This window comes from Dermacentor variabilis, unplaced genomic scaffold, assembly GCF_050947875.1.
Source record: "Dermacentor variabilis isolate Ectoservices unplaced genomic scaffold, ASM5094787v1 scaffold_12, whole genome shotgun sequence".
In the NCBI taxonomy this organism is placed as follows: Eukaryota; Metazoa; Arthropoda; class Arachnida; order Ixodida; family Ixodidae; genus Dermacentor; species Dermacentor variabilis.
This window is the reverse complement of record NW_027460280.1, coordinates 44,674,667-44,694,810: the sequence shown is the minus strand read 5'-3', so window position 1 is coordinate 44,694,810 and position 20,144 is coordinate 44,674,667. Positions and strand designations below refer to the sequence as shown.

General features: G+C 43.8%; 1 protein-coding gene across 7 annotated transcripts in view; it reads right to left on the bottom strand.

Moving 5' to 3' along the window:
• Positions 1-698: 698 nt before the first annotated feature.
• The window catches only part of elgi (E3 ubiquitin-protein ligase NRDP1 elgi), a 56,142-nt gene continuing 36,696 nt past the window's right edge, over positions 699-20,144 (bottom strand). The window contains exons 6-8 of one of the 7 annotated variants that reach the window (XM_075676627.1): positions 18,105-18,373; positions 10,304-10,378; positions 3,192-6,028 (exon numbers count right to left, since the gene is read on the bottom strand). In XM_075676627.1, coding sequence (XP_075532742.1) covers positions 10,326-10,378; positions 18,105-18,373 — 322 coding nt within the window. In that variant the 3' untranslated portion in view covers positions 3,192-6,028; positions 10,304-10,325. Of the gene's footprint in view, positions 1,049-3,191; positions 18,374-20,144 lie in introns of those variants that run through there. The other 6 variants (XM_075676629.1, XR_012824938.1, XR_012824939.1 and 3 more) reach the window with 6 other exon arrangements.

The window sequence follows — 20,144 nt, the reverse complement described above, 5'->3', positions numbered from 1 at the left end:
CTCTTGCTTATATATGTCGACTGCTGACCGGTTGATGCTTTCATCCACTTTAAATCCGAGCGCTTCTGGATCTAGTTCTGGATAGTTTGCTCTCAGCCCCTTAAGCCTACTTTTCGTTGTTTTGCGCCTCAGCTACAGAACGCTTGGCCTACTCAACCGTGTTCTATAGCAGAGCTGTGATGACAGACGGGAGTGGACGCGCGCATGCCGGTCACTTGACGGAAGCGCCGAAAAGTGCAGTGTTATAAGCGCAAACATTACGAAAAACTGCGCGGGAGGCGCCGTCGCGCGGTGTACCGCGAGTGTGAACGGCTGTATACTCTTTTTCGGAGAACGAATGTTGTTCGCAGTCACTACCGGAGCACACATGCCGAAGCCACTCTGGCGCAGCGTGGCACAATCTCGGCCAATTTTCTGCGGTTGGCGCAGTTTGGTGCAGAACTTTGTGTTTGTATCAATGTGGCGCAATTGGCGCAGGTGTCCCACCCCTGCATTTGTGCAGAGGAACAATGCAGGGAGCTCTGTCTGATGAAGAGGTGTTTGGGGAACGCCTAGGATGCCTCGATGGGAGCCGGCACTGACATCGAGGCACTCCGGTAACACTGGCCCCATCCCCAACAGGTTAATTACCACGTCATAGTGAAAGCAACTGGAGCTGCGCCGCCGCCGTGATGAAGAAACCAGTCACCCGCATTCCACAATTTTTCGTGCTTTCCTGTCATATTCTTTCTTAATAGCCTTAATAATTCAAAGTAAAAATTGGTAATTGACAGTCTGTCCAGGAGCAAATTCCTACTGCACAATTCCACAAACGCCGAAGAAAAACAAAATGTAACGATGACCATCATCTTCCCACGAGCGCACCTGATGCATTTTTTCAGCCATGGTAAAACAGATGTCTTCAGCTGGCTCGAAACTTGCTTGGTTTTGGAGTCATGCCCATAGCACCTGTTTATGTCAACCATGACGATCTTGGAAATAGGGTGGTCACCTTCGACATCAGATTTTCAAATCCTGGCACAAAATCAAAAGTGTCTTTTTTTGTCCTCTGTAAGCAGGCAGGGAACAAACAAAAATAAACTCAAATGAGCTCCAATTTATGTCAGTGGCTTATGAAATCTCATCAATTGTACAGGCAATACAGGGTCCTGCATATTTCGCTGTGCCTGTTCGAAGAAAGATTTTGTGCTCACCGCTGCACTGGTGTTGCTCAAATTTTGCAGAAAGATCGCGTTTCTGAGTCTACGCCATTTAGTAGAACACTTGGCACAGTTAATTGCCTGGTTTTAAGAAAAAAATGCAAATTTGCCTGCACTTTTGGGGATGTGAGCTCAAGGGTGCAAGCATTAACTTGCGTCGCCGCCTGCCGGCAGCTGCAGAAAGCAGCATTTCAGGGAGGGCGGTCGCATGTTACCCGCTCCTGGAACCATGGAGGAAGGAAAAAGATAGGCGGGAGCATACCACAACATGACTGAAGCCAAACCTGGTGGCCCAACACGTGATTGCACGTCAAAGTACGCGGTTGGTATTAGTGTTCCCACTCTACAGGCAAAGTCACGGCAGGGCAGCCGAACAAATGCGCACCGAATAAAAACTGCTGGCATAGGTACTGTGAACTAAACGTCTCTGCAAATCTTGATTCTTGCTCCGTGATCTTGACACACAAGGTCACAAGTTGGGCCACCCCTGTGGCTTCACGGAGCATTCGCTTGCCAAGGCTGGCTGCGTGACGTAATGCTTCCTCCTATATTTTTCCCTTCCTCCATGCCTAGTGCACACACACACACACACACAAACCTTGTGTACGGCTCAGTGCCTATTCATAAACATCGTTTGAAGCATTTCAAGTGTCCTTTGGTGGCTTTTACAAGGAGTAATAGAAATCTCAAGGATATTCGTCATTCGTTATAAACAGACGTCACAATTTCACTGAGTAGCGCGACGACAGTTGGGACACCACAAATCCATACATTTTCCAATGACGTCGGCTTGGCTACTGACTTGTGAATTATCTAACTATACCTGCCTAGCGGGAGACCACAGCAATATAAAGGGTCCCATGGAGCCAGTACGTTTTTTGGAGTCCCCCCTTCATATCCAAGTAATAACTCTTCCATAGTTTACTGGTACAATAGGTCCGAGGAAGGCATCTTCAAGCGATCTTCAAAATGTACAAAATTTTTTAGTAGTAATGTAACAAGATAGCAAATACTAAATTAATTTGCTTTGCTCTGAAAAAAGGCAGTGTGCAAAGGGATGGAAGAATTATTATGCAATAAATGCATCAAGTTCAGACATGCGTTTTTCAGAAAATAGAAATTAATGGTTGCAAGTACTTTTGTATAGCATGTTGGTAATCTTGTTCTTGGAAACTTAAGTTCAGATTTGTGTTGACATGTACTTTTTATTTCTGCTTCAACGAAAAAAAAAATTGAATGAGGGATGCTTTTGATGTCATTTGAAAATGACGTTCACATGAAAGTTATTAAAAAATGGACGCTAGAGATTTACACACACGTGCAGACAAAACTGTATATGTACAGGTGCCGACAAAAGTGGTATACTCCACGCAGCGCGAGCCGGAGCAGCGGCGTCACTCGGCATTTTGGCGAGCTGAAGCACGAAACATTGACACGAGTCAAGCGACAAGCCTGCAGATAATAAAGGGCACCCATTGGCTGTCTTGATCCCAGATGCTGCCTGTAGATGGCGTTGCGATGCAGTTTGCCGTTGCTCCGGCTCCTGCTGCATGGAGTATACCACTTTTGTCGGCGCCTGTACATTTTCTAAGCAATTACATTTGCTTGCTTCTATAAGAAGTCAGGATTCCTCTAAATGATTCATAGAAATGGCACTTGTCACACCAGGCTTAGATTACTGACATTAAAAATGATCTGTCAGATGTTGATTCATCGTTCAAAAGCATACCATTCTGCACTGTGTTACCCCTTAAATGACTTGGTGTAAGTGGAGGAAGCAGATGGATAGAAATGGTAGTGGAATGTTTTTGCAAACAGCATAACCAACTGAGAGACAAATGAATATGTTTGTCTGCTCCCTTGTTTCTTTCATGCTGTTTTCAAAGAAGTAGGCAGATACAAGGAAGAGCTTCATTGTATATGTTCAAACAGCATTTCCACAGTGCTGAAAATGTGCTGGCTAGGTCACAAATAATGCCACTAACAAGTCCATCTTCTCTGAAAGCATTTATTACAAGACAACGCAATACTTTTTTTTATATGTGAACAAAATAGTCGTAAATATACTTCCAGAATAAATAGTCTGACATAACCGGTGATCAGTTGTGAATAGAGCATGAGAGCAGAATTTTAAAAAAAGGAGCATGGGCAGAGAGGAAGTTCACTATTATGTCCAAACACCATGTTCAGAGGAGACCACCCACACATTCGTCTAAGAGATTCATCTTAAAAAGAAACTATATGGAATGTTGAGCCTGACACATATTGATATCCAGGGGCTGCAAGAAACATGGTAGAATACTCTCATTTGAGCTGCCTTATAGTAATAATAAAAACTGAGCTCGTAAAAGTAGCAACACCAACAATGGAGGCTGTACATCACTGCTTAGACAAGAAAGAACACATAAAAAAGGGGGGAATAATGAACATAGTGCACTATCTACATTATCATCATGATCACACTCCTCTCTCACAGACCAACAGGGCAAAATAAATAGCGAGCTTGCTAGGCAATTCAATTTGCATAGAAACTACCCTGATCTCATACAGACCTCTGACAACACATGGGAACAACCTCAGGAGCTGCAGGAGCAATGAGGGCATACATGAACCAGCAGTCCAGGAGACCAGAATAGAGCACCCAACCATGCTGGTTGCTTGGCCATTCTCTATACAATTGTAACATCTCGACTCTCAAAAATGCAACCATACTGGTTTCTATCACAGCTTCTTCAGAGCAAACTACACAAAGCTGAGTTAGTTTGCTCTTCGCACAATACAGACTCCGACTGTAAACCAGCAGCCGCTTAGCTACGCTCTCCGCAAGGGCACAGTGTTACACTGTAGACAGGCATCATGAATTCCAGATGCCCCTCTACATTTGAATACACAAAATGCTATTAGAACACTTAACATACGAGGCATAACCTCCAGAATAAAATGGGCAAGAAAGTGTGAGTTCAGAAGCCACACCCAGATGAGCAATCTGAACCATTTTAGTGAACAGCTCAGAAGTTACTTGGAACTAGAGAATAAAAATGCAGCAGAGAGATATAATGTATGCCCATTAACACTTAAAAAAGAAAAAAAAAACCCAATATCACATGAACACTCTTCCTCAAGAGGAGAATGGGCTTTAAAATAATGACCTAAAAGCATGAAGGGGCTGACACTGTCAAACACACATTCTACAGGGAACAGTCTAGTTCACCAGAAAAAAACTGAATGACAAGAGATGCAAATGCATGTGTCAAAATAGAAGCAAATTTGCATGCTTTACCCTGCTCAAGGCTAGCCACTGCTGCCAGCACACGGTGCATACCAATTGCAGATGCTGTCAATAAAACATTCAAGCAAATGAACATAGGCAATGTTGTGTGATCTATTTCCCACAAAGCTAGTCAATACAAAGCTAGCCAATACAACCAACAGCTGATGCATGAAAGCTGAAAAGGCAGCCAACAAAGCATTTGAGCTCCTTATGAGTACAGCTACAGTGAACTATAACAGCTGCCAGCAGTGTGAAATTGCCAGTACTGCATTATCAGCTGAAACAAAGTAAGAATCATAAGTGCCAATCTGGCAAGCTTAAAATTTGAAGTATAATTAAAATTTTTAATTCTTAAAGGGACTCTGAAACCACATTGACAATTTTGTAGAAACGTACCGAGTCATTAGAGTAGGTCCTTCTGATCATTAACTGGCGCATCTAAGTGCTCTGCATAAAGCATGTAATTTATTATAAGGTTTTAAAAAAGCACATCACTGCTGATCGCAGCACACTCTTGGCTGAATTTTCACTGCCACTACCCATTTGATATAAATTTGCCTAATGATGTCAATATGGCAAGCTATCTGAGCAGCTGCCCAGGGCGCGTCATCGATAATCTTTCCACTTTATGGTGAACAAATGTTCGCAATAGTTAGAATGTTAGTTAATTTATTTCTATAAAATAAAAAAGGAACAGTAACAATTTCTCAGTAGACTTAAGAACTTCCAGCACACGGCAAGTGTAGTCTGCTTGTCGTAGTGTAGCAAGTGTAACTTGCTTCGTCTTGACAAGAGCTCAGCGGTCAGTGTCGGTCTGTCTTTCGTGAGCACCATGAATCGCCTTTTTTGCATTGTGGGCTGCAAACATAGCGACTGGAAATATGTCAAGCTGCGACATTGTCCCACTACAAGGCAGCAGATGAGCGGAGTGGCTGCAGCGCGCATCGGACTGTCGCTATCCGATCAGCGCCAGGATTTGCGCGTTTGCAGCTGTCACTTTACACAAGAGGATTACTACCACAATAGGGTTTCGAGAGTTCGGTATTCGGGTAAACGCAAGCGAGGGGACAGGGCCTGGATGCTTGACCGTGCCGTTTCACAGGATGAGCAGAAGCGCTAATGTGAATGATCTGCATGGTACAGCCACCTGGTGGCACAGAGCTCAACTAAACACAGTAGCAGTAATGCTGCTGGTGTAAATTTTTTGCAGGAGCGTAATCGTTAACATGCTGTTTTTGTAAATGTTTAAAATGTTTTACACTTGGTTAGAGCAATATTAGCCCTTTCTTTGGCTGGTTAAGCTCTGCGCCAACAGGTGGCTGGACCGTGCATACCGATCAGGCCACTCACGTACGTCTACACTAAATCTGCTTCATCAGCTTGAGTTTATGCCTCCAACCACCCGTCGAACGCCCAGCTCGCCTGTCGTTACCGGAATACCAGACAGGTTAGGCACTGCGACAGAATGCTTGCAACACACGCTGCTTCGATAGCTCTCACTTGGGGTCGACTGCCAAGCAGCTGGCGGAGAGGTTGGTGACGATTCGCGCGCTTGCTCCTAGAAAACCAGAAGTAGACACAACGTGCCATCATCACGCACAGCCAGTGAAGGTGGAGCTTAGCCCTGATCACTCAGCGAACGAGTTAAGGACAAAATGCATGGCTATGGAGTGCAATTTAATGGTATGCGACAAATATGTGTATGCACACGATGTATCTTACTTTGTACTTGCAACTGTTATTCATTTTTCATTGGACCCGCAACTAGCCCGTGGCTATGGGTCCAACCAGTTTTGGTATTTCTGTATGTTCTATGTCTGCAAATAAAGAATTCCTGTATGTTACCAGCTATTTCCTTATTAATCAGAAATCCGACTCCTTAATCAGAAATCCGAAGCCCCGGTAGCACAGTACGTGCCTGCTGTATATGCTGTATAAGCACTGTATATGCTTCTTTTGTCCTCCTAACCTCACTGAGCCCTATTATATCCCATTTACTACCTCTATTTCCTCCAATCACACTGCTAGACTCGCCTCACTAGATAACGTTCTGACATTAAACGTTGCCAGGTTCAGATTCCCATGGCGGCCTGTCCGGAGCCAGGTATTCTTAGCACCCTCTGCAGCGTCACAGATCTGACCGCCGCCGTGGTCAGTTGCTTCGCGGCTGCTGGGGACTGAGGGCCGGGGTTTGATTGTTGTATTCATATAGGAGGTTGTGGCCAAGTACTGCACCAGGGTGGCCAATCCTGCTCTGGTGAGAGAGTGCGTTACCGGTTCTGGTCACCGGGATCAGGCCGCACTCCAGGCCTGTTTGTGCAATTTTCTCAACACATGGTTTTTTTTTTTGTATTTTCCGGTGGAGAATTGCGCGGCACCGGGATTTGAACCACGGTCCTCTTGCACGGGAGGCGGATACTCTACCGTCCCCGCAGGAGTTAAATTAAAAAAATTAAATTATGGGGTTTTACGTGACAAAACCACTTTCTGATTATAAGGCACGCCGTAGTGGAGGACTCCGGAAATTTCGGCCACCTGGGGTTCTTTAAGGTGCACCTAAATCTAAGTACACGGGTGTTTTCACATTTCACCCCCACCGAATACGGCCGCCGTGGCCGGGATTCGATCCCGCGACCTCGTGCTCAGCAGCCCAACACCATAGCCACTGAGCAACCACGGCGGGTAAATAAAGAATTGAACTGAATTGAACTTGTAATCGTCCATAGCTCTCTTAAATATGAGACAATGCACACAAATTGTGGTGCAAATGATTAACTTTAGCTGTATCCTACGTGTCTACAAAATTTGCCCGAACCGTTTCTGGGGCCCTTTAAAATATATTTGACTGTCCAAACTGGTACAAAAGGCTGTCGAAGCACCACTCCCACTACCCGACTGACTGAGCTCATAATCTCATAATGCTTACACTGAGGGGCTGTGTTACAATGCACCTTTGACATAATATTGGATTGTTGGTACCTGGTCACAGGCTTTGCTTTTTTGAGGTAGCAGTTATCAAGATGTTGGTGAAAAACAAGCAGGCACTTGCTGCACTGCTTACCCTGCATGCTGGCCAGGACATAGATATGCCAAAAATGCATGCAGGTTGCCAGTACTGGCACTGCATTCATGGGCTCCCAGTTCATACGAAGTGCTTCATTCATAAACCATGAGGTTTTGTTTACCATAAAAATTTTTTTTTGGTACTAGCTCATTCTGAACAACGTGAAGAAGCATGCAAATCTTTTCTCGTACAGCAGCCCAGAATTTACCGAATGTGGCATATATGAATCTTCTTGAGCGAAACATTATATGCCACCAATTTCTTCGTATCAATTTATAAGCAGGCACATATGGTGAACACTGCTTGCCACCCATAATAATATATATGCTTATTCAGCTTAAATTAAAATTTATAAGACAATAAAATGAAAGCAAACTTATAAGTTTTCGCATTCCTAAGTAAAATACCGCTAAAGTTTAATGTGTGAACAAACTCCGTTACCGCCCTACACATTTTCTTGAGTGCACATTTCAGCCAAGCCAAGAGGTCCCTGATGCCGACTTACACAACATAGCATTAAGAGACGCCAACCTATTTTTCAGAAACAAAGGGGACCACCATGGATATGTCCAAATTATTGGGCAATCCAAAATATGAGTATGAACTTTTTTTTACAGCAGTGTACAGAAAACTTCAAACACATTTGATCACTGGTTTGCTTCAATTAAATAATATCTACTTTAACTTTCATGACAATCAGGTTGCAGTCGGCCTAGGACTGTCGTGCATTTGCTGTGAAATGTGTGCTGCATATTACTGACACTTTCGGCAGTGCTGTGCAATTACAGCTTGGAACTTTCTGCCTAAATGCTAGCTTTCACGATTTCATCAAGTGAAAACACAGACAAAGTCAGTAGGTGTTTATGATAGTTGACGGCCAAACACACATGGCCCTGAATATTGCCTAACAGCCATCAGTATAGCCCTTCTGTGTGATCTAAGTCTGAATGACTGATTATGATCATGATAGCTTTCCACTTGCCACCATGCCAGCTGATTGTCAATTTTCGCCAGGGCCACTGACCAGGACCACTCAGCTCGACCAGTGATGGTTTGGTGCAGACTTGACAACAATTGCTTCACAGAGGTCAAACAGCATGTGGAAGGCCAAGAGGCCGACTTGCCACCAAAAAGCAAATGGCTTCCAAAATGTCAATGACAGTTGCCTATACGTCTATCGAGTAGGCAGTTGTGCCACAGGGAAGTCTGAATAATCAGTCGGCAGCTGTAACAATATTAAATCTGCAAATATGGCAGAGAAACCATACCAAGAATGAAAGGCATTATTAAAGGAACACTAAGTTGAAACACTCAAACACATTCAATTGATAAAATATTCTCTCAAAACTGTATTTTTGTTAATTTCGAGGTACAGTAGAGCCTCAATATACAGACAAGGATATAACATATTATTGGAGATAAGGAAGTAAATATAAAATTTGGTTGGTCATGCTTCAATTCAATGGAGTACTTTTCTGCAATCATGAAATCCAGCACAGTATCAGTTATGGCAAATCAAATTTTTGTTTGCACATCCTTAAAAATATGTATTTTGGCAACAAAACTTTCTAATACAGTCAGTGACAGACTTTCTAGATGCGCCAATTTTTTGGACCTGTGGGATTATTCAGACTTCCCTGCGGCATCGCCACTCATAGCCCCAATCCATAACAGCAATAACCAAAAATGCTAGATCCTGCACGGTGTTTAGAGCATGAGTCGTGTGCACAATGCTGCACACATGGCAGCCACGAATACAGTCGCTGCCATGTCAAGTAAGCACAAAACAGCAATTTTGATTGCGTACTCCCAACAAAGCTGCACCGGTTAGGCTTAGTGGCCTAAGCAATGTGGCTGGCAGGGTGGCTGGTGACAAGCCAACATGGGAAGTTTTCTGTCAATATGCCCGCGTAGACTTTATCGGCGATTGAATGAGATCAGATGTACATGCTAGATTGATTGCGGTAGCAGCGGAGTGCGGATTCACATGCGGTACCCTATGCAAATAAAAAGTTTGGCACAGCAGCGACTTGCAGTTGATAAGCCCATGTACTGATTCAGTGTGATGACACCAATCACTCAGTTGTGTTTTAGCAGCGGTGCGTAGTAGCATACCGTTGTTCCCATGCCTTGTATCGGCACAGTGCAAAATGCTGCCATAGAGCCATCAAAATCTGCAGGAGACACTTTGTTGGCCCATCAGAGGCACTCTGTTTTGAGTCTCTTTTGCATAAACCTGATCATATTTTTTTCCGCTGATATCTCCGTGTATACTTCTAGAACACGGAATACTACTATATACTACTAATACTACTATATATGCTACTAGAAGAAGAAAAAGGTCAAAGTTCCTTTCTTTGTGCCAAAACTCCAGTGCTGATAGTGTGACAACAAGGATTATAAGGTATTTTTTTGCATGTGGGTCAATGTGGTTCAGCAGAAGTTGTTGAAATTTTTCAAGTTCAGTCTTTGGCTTTTTTAGAATACTACGCAGTCCATCCTTACAGATAAAGAAACTAAACCATTCAGACATCTTCAAAATCTATGATGTCACACCGAGCTGGTGCAGGAACACCTTTCATTTCAGTGTCTTTTCTAGCTTTCCCAGCCTCCACTAACAGTAAAAGTGGCTTTTTTTGGTACTGTAGTAGGGTAATTTACATATAGTACAGTCTAAGTAAATTTTCTTGCTAGTCCCCTTAGCACCACAGATTACGGCAAACCTTCTAGCAACACTAGCCTTGTAGGATATAGATCACAACAGCCCACCTTTAAATGTCAGTACTTCTTGCTACAGACCCGCTACACCACTGAAGGCATCGTGGTTGGCTTCACAACTGGTGTCTGCACAAGAGTATAAGAACAGCCTCTGACTTCCGATCTTATGCCCCAAAACGGAGCACACATACTATTTCTAAGTGAGGAAAAGTCAGACTGAAGAACAACAAATGCCTGCCAAGTAAACCCTGCGAATACTTGCACCATACAGAGGCAAAAACACATGCCAGCAAGGTAACATTCCGTCTTCCAATATTCTGGAACATTTAAAAGAACACTAGCATAAAAAGTGGGCAGAATAGATATTAACTTTCAAGAGCAAAGCATGATAAAAATGGTGGCAGAGAAACGTCACGTGCCCTAGTAAAAACATAGCCTGGCAAAGTACCCTTAATTACTAAGCAATTCAGGAAACACTAAAAAATAAAAATAAAAAAATAAAAAGGAAAAATTTACACCAGTTGAAAAAAATTTAGGCACGAGATTAAAAATGGTCCCAGTTCTCACGCACACGACCATGTGAGAGACGCATAGCAGAGACTTAAATTATGGGGTTTTACGTGCCAAAACCACTTTCCGATTATGAGGCACGCCGTAGTGGGGGACTCTGGAAATTTCAACCACCTAAGGTTCTTTAATGTACACCTAAATCTAAGTACACGGGTGTTTTCGCATTTCACCCCCATCACATAGCACAGACTTCTTATAGCAATGGCTGCACAGGTGTTTAGGGGTGAGTTAACGGGCAAGTTAATGCCTGCATTGTCAAATCATTGAAGTACGATGGACGTTCTGAAAGTAAGTTTAGTCATTTATTTTCACACAAAAACTATTGCACAAAACACACACACATTATGGCATCATGAATCTTGCACTATTTTTCCACATAGTTGCCACAAACAATGAGACATTTGTCATATTGTGCAATCAGTTTGAAGAAACTGCTCTGGTAAAATTCAGTGCCCTGCGATGCAAGGAATTGTCGCACAACCTGCTACACCTCAGCACTGTTTTGGAAGTGACGTCCCGAGAGTGCGGCCTTCAATGCAGGGAACAGGTGCCCATTCATACCGGATAACAGCATGCACTTCCATTGGCAACCACGTTGTCAGCACACGTCTGTCTGCTATCGTGATTTGTACTTGAATAACCTCAGGCATGCCGGTCTGCTGCTGCTCTCTCTTCTTCGGCAATTCCTCCTCCACTGACACTCCTTCCGTCGTTGAACCAGCAACGGGCATGGACTCTTATGGCGATTATTTGTTTCACCTGGTGTACCTTCTCCTCTTAAAAAAAAAAATGACGAAACTTACTTTTAGAACGTCACTCGTACATGTACTTGTTAAATTATGCGATGGATGCAGCTTTGCTACTTGTAGTATAGGAGGCCGACTTCAACTTGCTATCTTATAAGAAACTCCAATACACTTGAATCCGGCTTAAAGGGGCACTACAACAATTTTTAACCAAGTTGTAGAATGTATCTGACATTAAAGGGCATCACTTCACAAGTACCCTCCAGCAATGAGCTTCAAATCCATTCCATACAAATGAAGTTATTGGCAATCAGAGATTATCCTTCAACCCCTCTGTAATGTTACCCAAAACTTTACCCTCAATACGTCACCATGATGCAATTTGCTTTTATTGCAGAAGAATTGAAAAGCAAGAGAGTTGGAAATAATGCGTCATTCTTTTTGGAAAAGTAATAAAATGTAAATTTTTTTCCAGCTGTAATAAAAGCATGTTTACAGGACAAACTTGCTTTTATTCATTCATAATATCACGGCCAAGACTTCTGGTTCTGCCACCAATGACTTGCTAAACTAGGAGGCACCTGCATGGCTTACAGTCAAGTTGGTGCTTAGGCACATTTTGTATGCTCACACCAGTAATGCAGAACCAATGCCAAAATATACAGAGCTGACACAACATAGCAAGTCGAGGGAGTCTATTGGTACCTCATTTGGCTGGTCCCTACCGTGTACTGACTCAGATTGCAATGATGTGGAGCCCTCTCTTCATCGGAGCCAGAGGCAGCATGACCAAGCCAAACGTGTAGATGCGTGCCAGAGCAACCGAGGTTGGAAGAAGAAACACGTCAGCCCATCCTCTGTTGTAAACAAAAAAGGCATGCTGGCATCAAGGAATGCTGCCATGATGGAATGATGCCACCAAGGAATGATGCCAACAAGAAAGCTGCAAGAGCCACGTGACTGGAACTCTACCAGATCTTGTCATACTCCCAGGTTGAAAGTGAGATTGCCTCCAAGCTGGAGCGCAGTGCTCTGGAAGAACTAGCTGAATATGTTTAAGGCATTCAATTTTGGCCAACTGAATGTATCGCGCTGTCAAAGTGCTCCAGCACAAACAGCCAAAGGTAGCATATAATAGTGGAACATGCTGCAATCTTGAGATGCCACATTTCCTAGTTCAATCGCAAATGTCCTTCATCAGCTGAATGGATAACAGCACAGATTTTGCATGGCTGTACGGAAGAGTTCTAGCTTGACCATAGACGTTTACATGAGCACCTGTGTTAATGGTGCCATCTTGTGAAGCAGACTTCAACCAAAGGATATGGAGCTATTGCCAGAGCAGCCTACCATATGCTGCTTAACTGCTGTTTTAAAGCGTTGGGAGTGAAATAATCATAGAGTTCTTTAATAACTCGATTTGGCAAAGATACTCGCGCCACACAAGAATGGCTCAATGGCTCAGGTATGTTATAATTGGAGACAAAGCGTCACAAGATGTCGCTAGCACTGTTGCTACTGTCATCCACCACTTCAGTAACTTTGCATTCCATAAAGGATACTACATTTACAAACAAGCTATAACTTTCTAATGATGCACTCAAATGCGAGAGTGCATGCAATTATATGCTTGCTCTGAGCCATGGACTCAGTCTGGCTGTGCACACCAACAAGCAATAAAGCAGGCACGAATTTCTCATAGCTTTACATACTGTCCTATCTTTTAGAAGGTTCAAATGATTGGCATTGTGAACTGCCACACAAGTGCTGCCTGATGCACTGCATGGCATTTGCCAGAGTTCAGTGCCTTGCATCATTGGATGGAGGACCTTTATATTTCAATGTCTCTGCCTTTGTAGCTCTTCCAAGGATGTTCTACTGCCCTTGTATACTAATTGCAACAAGACTACCAGCTTTCAAGCTGCACATCTTAAAACAACAAACCTTGAAGAATTAATGACAACATTTGCTTGCATTCAGGTGATAACAGGTACTTGAAAGAATTACAATGCAAATGTACACCAAAGCACACAAATGCCATTTTGGCATTCAACAAAATTTAGCAATGAAAAGCTCTTGCACTACTGATGAAGTGGTATAGCTCAAGCAGGCAATAGTTACTGAAGACCAGAAATTCAGAACTGAAGTTTTTTTATTATGCTTTTCGAAGGAATGGTATTTTATTTTTGAAGCAAAGCTTTCTTTGCCCCTTCCTTTGACTTTTGCGCTGCTGCTGTTTTCTTGCATCGCATATCAAGGGTGCCTCAGAGCGTGTAGTATATACATGGCAGGAGCATTGAAGAAAGGAAAGTCAATGCAAGAAACTCCTTTCGACCTTTCCATCGCATGGCATGTGCACAATGCCCTCTGGACTCCCTGGGTGTTCCCACATCACCCTCTTGACAGCTGTAATTATTCGTGACCGACCGCAAAAGCACTGCAGAAAAGGGCGTCAGAATGAAATGTTTTTCGTTCTGGTTTTAGTTCATTCCACTGAATAAAGTTCCCTTCCGGTTCTGCTCCAGAACGGGAAAAAAAGAAAGATTTGTAATGGCTCAGAACAGTTTTGGTTCACATACAAAAAATTTCGAAGCAAGGAAACGACAAATACATAGTATTTATTTTTCTCATTAAGTGAACTATGATTTCTAAGATCATACTCAGTGCCTTGAGTCAAAACACTGAGCATTATCTCAGAAGCAGCGTCAGAGTGTACTTGCAGAAATGCGAGACGGCTGTGCCAATAAAACAAACTTAAATGAACATAAACGAACGATAAAACTTTGGTAACAAAGCGTTGTACCTGTAGTAAATGAATCAAGCTCTTCAGTGCACAAGCTCTGGGTTTTGCAACGATGCTGATCTGCTACTGCACCGAGCTTAGATTAGTGGAGCACTAGACCACCAGCTATCACTCGCGTTATCCCTGCCCGAAATACGCGCTTTCGCAGACCCCTGGGATATGCACTAATTCTAATCAGAATTAATAATTCTGACGTTACCTGACGTTGCTTGTTTCATACTGCCGACTTTCTTCTTGAACTAAAAACCAATCAAAAATATTTCAGTTTCACTCCAAACAAAATAAATTGCATTTCGCTCACATTTTTGTTCCAGGCAAAAGTATTTGGTTTCATATTTTTGTTTTTTTCTTTTCCGACACACTGTTGCAGAAACTGCAGCGCTTACCCTTCTACTATCGTTCAAGTCCAGAGGGGACATAGATAGAATTGTAGAGAGAAGGGGGCTAGGAGGCAGAGAATGGGTAGAATCGACGCAGTCTCAAAATGAGTGAATAACAGCCTTGCCACTCTCACAGGTCCCATACAGGGTAAGAGGGTGGGAGAGGGAAAAGATGACATGAGAAGGCAAGGAAACAGTGGTTGCGGGCAAGGTGAAGGTAGGCTACAGTACACTCCCGCTATTTCTTAAAAATAAACATCATGCAATTTCGTCAAGCGGATAAACGACGCAGGGCATGCAGATAAAGCTGCATTAAAAGTCGGAGGACGCTTAAGCTTCGCCTTTAAGAGTGGAACGAGATAGCACTCAAAGATCCCCGACTACTTCTGGCACTTGCTGGCAACTGCAGCTTATGTAACCATAATGTTTTCCTGGAAATGCTGGCGGCAAATGCTATGCATGAAAATGAGCTTTCTGGTTCTTTTTTTTCCCCCCACTACGGGCGGCACCGCTGCAGCAGATGCATGGCGGTGAGCGCCATCTGGATGGTGTTGCAAGGAACCGAGCGGGGCACGCCGCTCCAACTCGGACAGACCTTGTGTTTGTGTTTGAGCGAGTTTCCTCGTACAGTCGCCGACCGATTTTCCGGACTCCAAAAATTCGGACATGCCCGATTATTCAGTCAGCTTCGCGGTACCGCCATTCTCCCCATAGATTATAATGTATAACAACTGCCGAAAGTTCGGACACGTTGCAACCTCTCGTCTGATTTTTTGGACACTCCTTGAGCCAACTCGATCGAGAGCATTATGCGCCGACTATGACTGGCGCATAGTTCGACTTGCTGAACGCCGTTTTTGTTTTGAACAGAGCCTCCTTGCTGCCCCAAGAAGTGGCGCTACTGGAAATCCCCACTCATCATCATCGTTTCTGCCTGGTTGGATAGAGTGGCTCTACAGCAGTTCCGGTTTCAGCTTAGTAAGCCGTGTCAAGACAATCTAGCAGCTGATTTGTTTCTTCGCGCACGACGCTGCGAGCAGGCTACGCTTTTCGTTTGTGCGACTGGTGTCGGCACGGTGGTGTTTGCTTTGTGTGCTGTGTCGAGGTTTCGGTGATCCAACGCAGCGTACGGAAACATCGCGTCAAGTGTCAAATGGCGCCGACAGTGCGCGCGCAGACTGCGCTGGGGAATGCCGGCAAGCGGGTGCTGGGAAGCCTAAGATTTGTCGCCTTCCGATGTGCTCCCTACTGACGCAGAAAATGTTCTGCCGAGACCTGCGCAGTGGTTGCATTGCGATTCCGGACACCGTCTCATTTGACAGTTTCACAGGTGCCGACACTGCTGTACTGACATGCGCAGAACTCGACGACGGCGAGATCATTCGTCAGGTTTCTGCTGCACCGCCGGACTCCCGAGTCGGAAGATGACGCACCATGTGCTATGCTGCCGTCGCATGTGGAGCATGCACAAACAGTGACTGTGCTTTCAACCGCCTATAGTGACCGTATGACCCTCTCCGAGATTCAGGCTTATCTGATTGCGCGTAAACAGAACAGCGTGCAACGGTGCATTCACGATTTCTTCAATCCTGCTGCCGAGCCCGAATAAGCGCGTGGAAATAAAGGATTTCATTTTTCTTTTCTTAATCTGCTTTTTCGGACACCTGTTTATTCGGACATTTCCGCAGTCCCCGTGAGGTCCGAATAAACGGTCGGCGACTGTAGCAGAATTGTGCTTTCACATATATTCAATTTACAAACCGGCACTATCATGTCTGTAGGTTGTGTATAAGTTGTACTTTATGAATTTTCAGACGCACTTCGAGAAATTCAATTAGTTCAGTAATGCCTACGCACCATGCAGAGGGCCTGCATGGATCAGGATGCGTGGTTCTAGAAGATTTTTTGTATACGGACATGAGCGCCGGCACCCGATTTTCTGCGACACGGGGCCCTTACCACTCTCGTGTTAGAACACTGTAGGGTCTAGGCAACACTACGGAAGCGGTCACATGTCCAATCGACACTTCTGCTCATACTGCAGCAGCTTTAAGCTATGGCATTGCTTGAGGTTGCGGGTTCAATCCTGACCGTGGCAATGTATTTCGCCGCGAGTGAAATACAACAACGCTAGTGTACTGATATTTAGGTGCAAGTTAAAGAACACAATGGTGTCAAAATTAATCTGGAGTCTGCCACTATGGGGTGCCTCATAATCCGATCGTGGTTTTGGCACGTACAGCCCCATAATTCAATTGCGATGCCATGTGAAGTAACCCTTTCAAAGATTATGAACAATGGCACACAAGAATGCTTCAAGCAAACATGTCTCCCTGTGTGTTCTGTGCACCTCGCAGACAAACAGCAGTAGTTCACACAAGGTAACATTTAACATCAACTCACCACTCTCATATTAGACTAAATGCTGAAGAAATTGTACATTAGCCGTCAACATCACGTCTAATTATTGCCAATCAAAGCAAACAGCATAGAAAGCTTTGCTTATATTGATTCTCACAGTGCATGGGATCTGCATATTTTTTGATAGAGCAAGATCATATTAAGAATGACATTTTTTAGGACTTTCTTGCTTTTGTTCAAGAAAGTTGTTTTTCATGATGTAATCCAAATGTGCCCGATAGTTGCAGTGACTACACTGTGCCATTGTGTAAGCTAGTGGGATCTTAAGAAGCCAAAAGAAAGCTTGACTGAACTTTGAAGCTCTATTGCGCAGTCTTTGCTGTGCACAAATGAGTAATATTAGGCTTAGATGCTCACGGCAGCACTCTCACACATATAGTATTTACCACGTCAAAAAATGTTGCAGTGCCCCTTCAGAGCTGTTCAAGCATTACACAGCCAATCACATCATGGTAAAACCATGAATACGCTGTTTCCGACTGAAGGCTAACAAGCTTTGCATCTCTTGACAGACTGCACTCTCGCGGAGTAACATCAGCTACCTAGACTGGCAGCTGAAAGCCCTACCCCAGCATTTTGTCTTTAGGTTCTGCCTGTTCCAATAAAATGAACATGTATTTGCCATGCATTTAGGTACTGAAGCTCATGTTGCTTCTGCTTGTGAAATCCCACAAAAATAAGGCAGTAGCTGAAAGTGGCCAGCTGCGAGGCTGAACCCTCTTTATGGTAACATTACCAAGAGCAAATTCACTCATCAGTGGTTCACTTATTCAATTGGCCAGCACCTCAGCTGCTAAATTTATGAGGGCCATACCAACCACACGCAAGACAACACTATTCGCACCCGTAACATGTTCACTCAATGCCATGAGCAAAGATCATGACTAGCCCCGGCTCAAGCACCATATCGTCATTCATGTGCTGATTCTCACATGCTACCACAACAACAGCCTGCTTGCCCGGGATGCGCTTGCAGACGTAGGCCTCGTAGTGGCGTCGATTCATCTGGCGCGTCTCAAGTGTGCTCAGGCCTGGGGGCCAGCGGCGTTCATGAGCATTCTCAATTAGCACCTGCAGGATGTGCTGGGGGCAGCCACTCTCAGTCAGAGCACGCTTAACCATGGCTTGAAGCATTGCATCTGGCGTTGAAATCATGCTGCCCCAACGTGTAACTCTCGCTCGTTGCAGCTTGGCTGCCCACCTGCGCACACACAGAAACTAAGCATGAAAAAGCATGCAAAGGACGCAGAAGCTTATGCACATGTGCACTTTTGTGTTCTTCACGCATCATCCCACATTTAATCCTGCAGAACCATTTTATTAAATGGCAAAAGCAGGTTCGTCTTTGCCACCCTAAACAACATACCGGCAACAGCAGAATAAGCTCTTTCTTGACCAAGTTGCAAGCAACTGATAGTTTTCAAGATGCCATAAAAGCCAAACTATCTGATTGTGCTCTTAGATAAGCAAAATTATTGGGTGTGCAGCTTAAAAATCGGCCATTGAGATTTATTCTTGTTTTATGCATTCTATCATGCTGAGAAGAGATGAAGAATAAATTTTGGCAAAAGGTTGCAACTTCAATCACCAAATGTACTATTTGGCATGCCAGACATTGTAAAACAGGATCAATCGGGCATTCCAGCCACCTCTAATAGAGATTTTCATGTCAGCATGAGAACTTTACATGGCCAGCTACATATGACATTTCATTCCAAAAGACTTGGACGTTCTCAGACAAAGTGGTCAGCCCTGCAAGTGTCCTTCATATGCTGCCCACAGTTAAACCTTTCAGTGTCGGCGTTTTTTCAAAGGTTATGCAACCCCAGCATTGAGTTTTTTTCCTTGGATATTACAAAGCAAATGCAGTAGTTTATTTTTGGTTGTGCAGAAGTGAAAAAAATGAGACGGATAATGGCAAATGCTCTCTTGGTGTGGTCTTCCCATTTCTATCCGACAAAAGGAATGTCAAAAGGAACATGGTGGGACAAAAAAAGCGGTAAGTCAGTGACACTGAAAGGGGTTTTAATGTATCAGAATGCTTTGTGCCCAACACTACGGTAAAGTAAGTGTAACCTTTGGAAACTAGTGGCAATTGTTAAAGAATGACACCTTCTTGTCTTTCTCCTCTGTCAGTCTTGTCATTGAACAAGTGATACTTTTTGTTTGCATCATACTCTTTGTTTGCATCTTCCCTCCTTCTTTTATGGGAAAAGCATGCCATTTTCCTTCTAGCTGTCGATTAGGAACCCTTTCCATTGTTAAAGGCTCTGTATGTGTGGATCACGTACGTGGTATGCACATCAAAGTACCTCGTGCTCTGGTGCACATCAGAGTACCTCATGCGGGCATTTTGATGTGTTTAATCTGCAGATGCACTGATTCTTGTAGTGATGAAAGGCTGCTGAGCACTTGAGTATGTAGTTATTGAAAAGATGTGTGTGAAACGTAACTCAAAAACTTCAAACCCATTGACTGCATGTGGTCCTGCAAGGTGAGAAACGTGACTTCAATAGCAACTAAGACGTTAACTTGGTACTTGTTCTAGCAGAAACAACACTACTGCTCCAATTCTAGTAGCTTAATAAAGTCAGTGTACTTACTTTTCACTACACAATTGACAAATATTACTTTGTCATGGGCTACATGCTCTTTCAGGGTAATTCATGCTGTCATTCAGGCAAGCCAAGATTGTGAGTGGTTGCAAAGCAGAGTGCTGTCAAAGGGAGGGCAAAACTAGGACATGTTTGCTTGCTGGCAAATGCCACACATAATATGGGCTTTAGTTAGAAGAAATATAGCTAGAAAACAAGCAATCAGGAGAAGAAAAGCGCCCAAAATGTTGCTATTCCCACCAAAAAACACTCAGTGAATTCATATAAAAGTGGACATTTGTGTAAGGTATCCACTCAGTTCAAGGCTGTTGCCATGCCTATCTAACCCTTTGCACACAATGCAAAAGAGAGTATTTC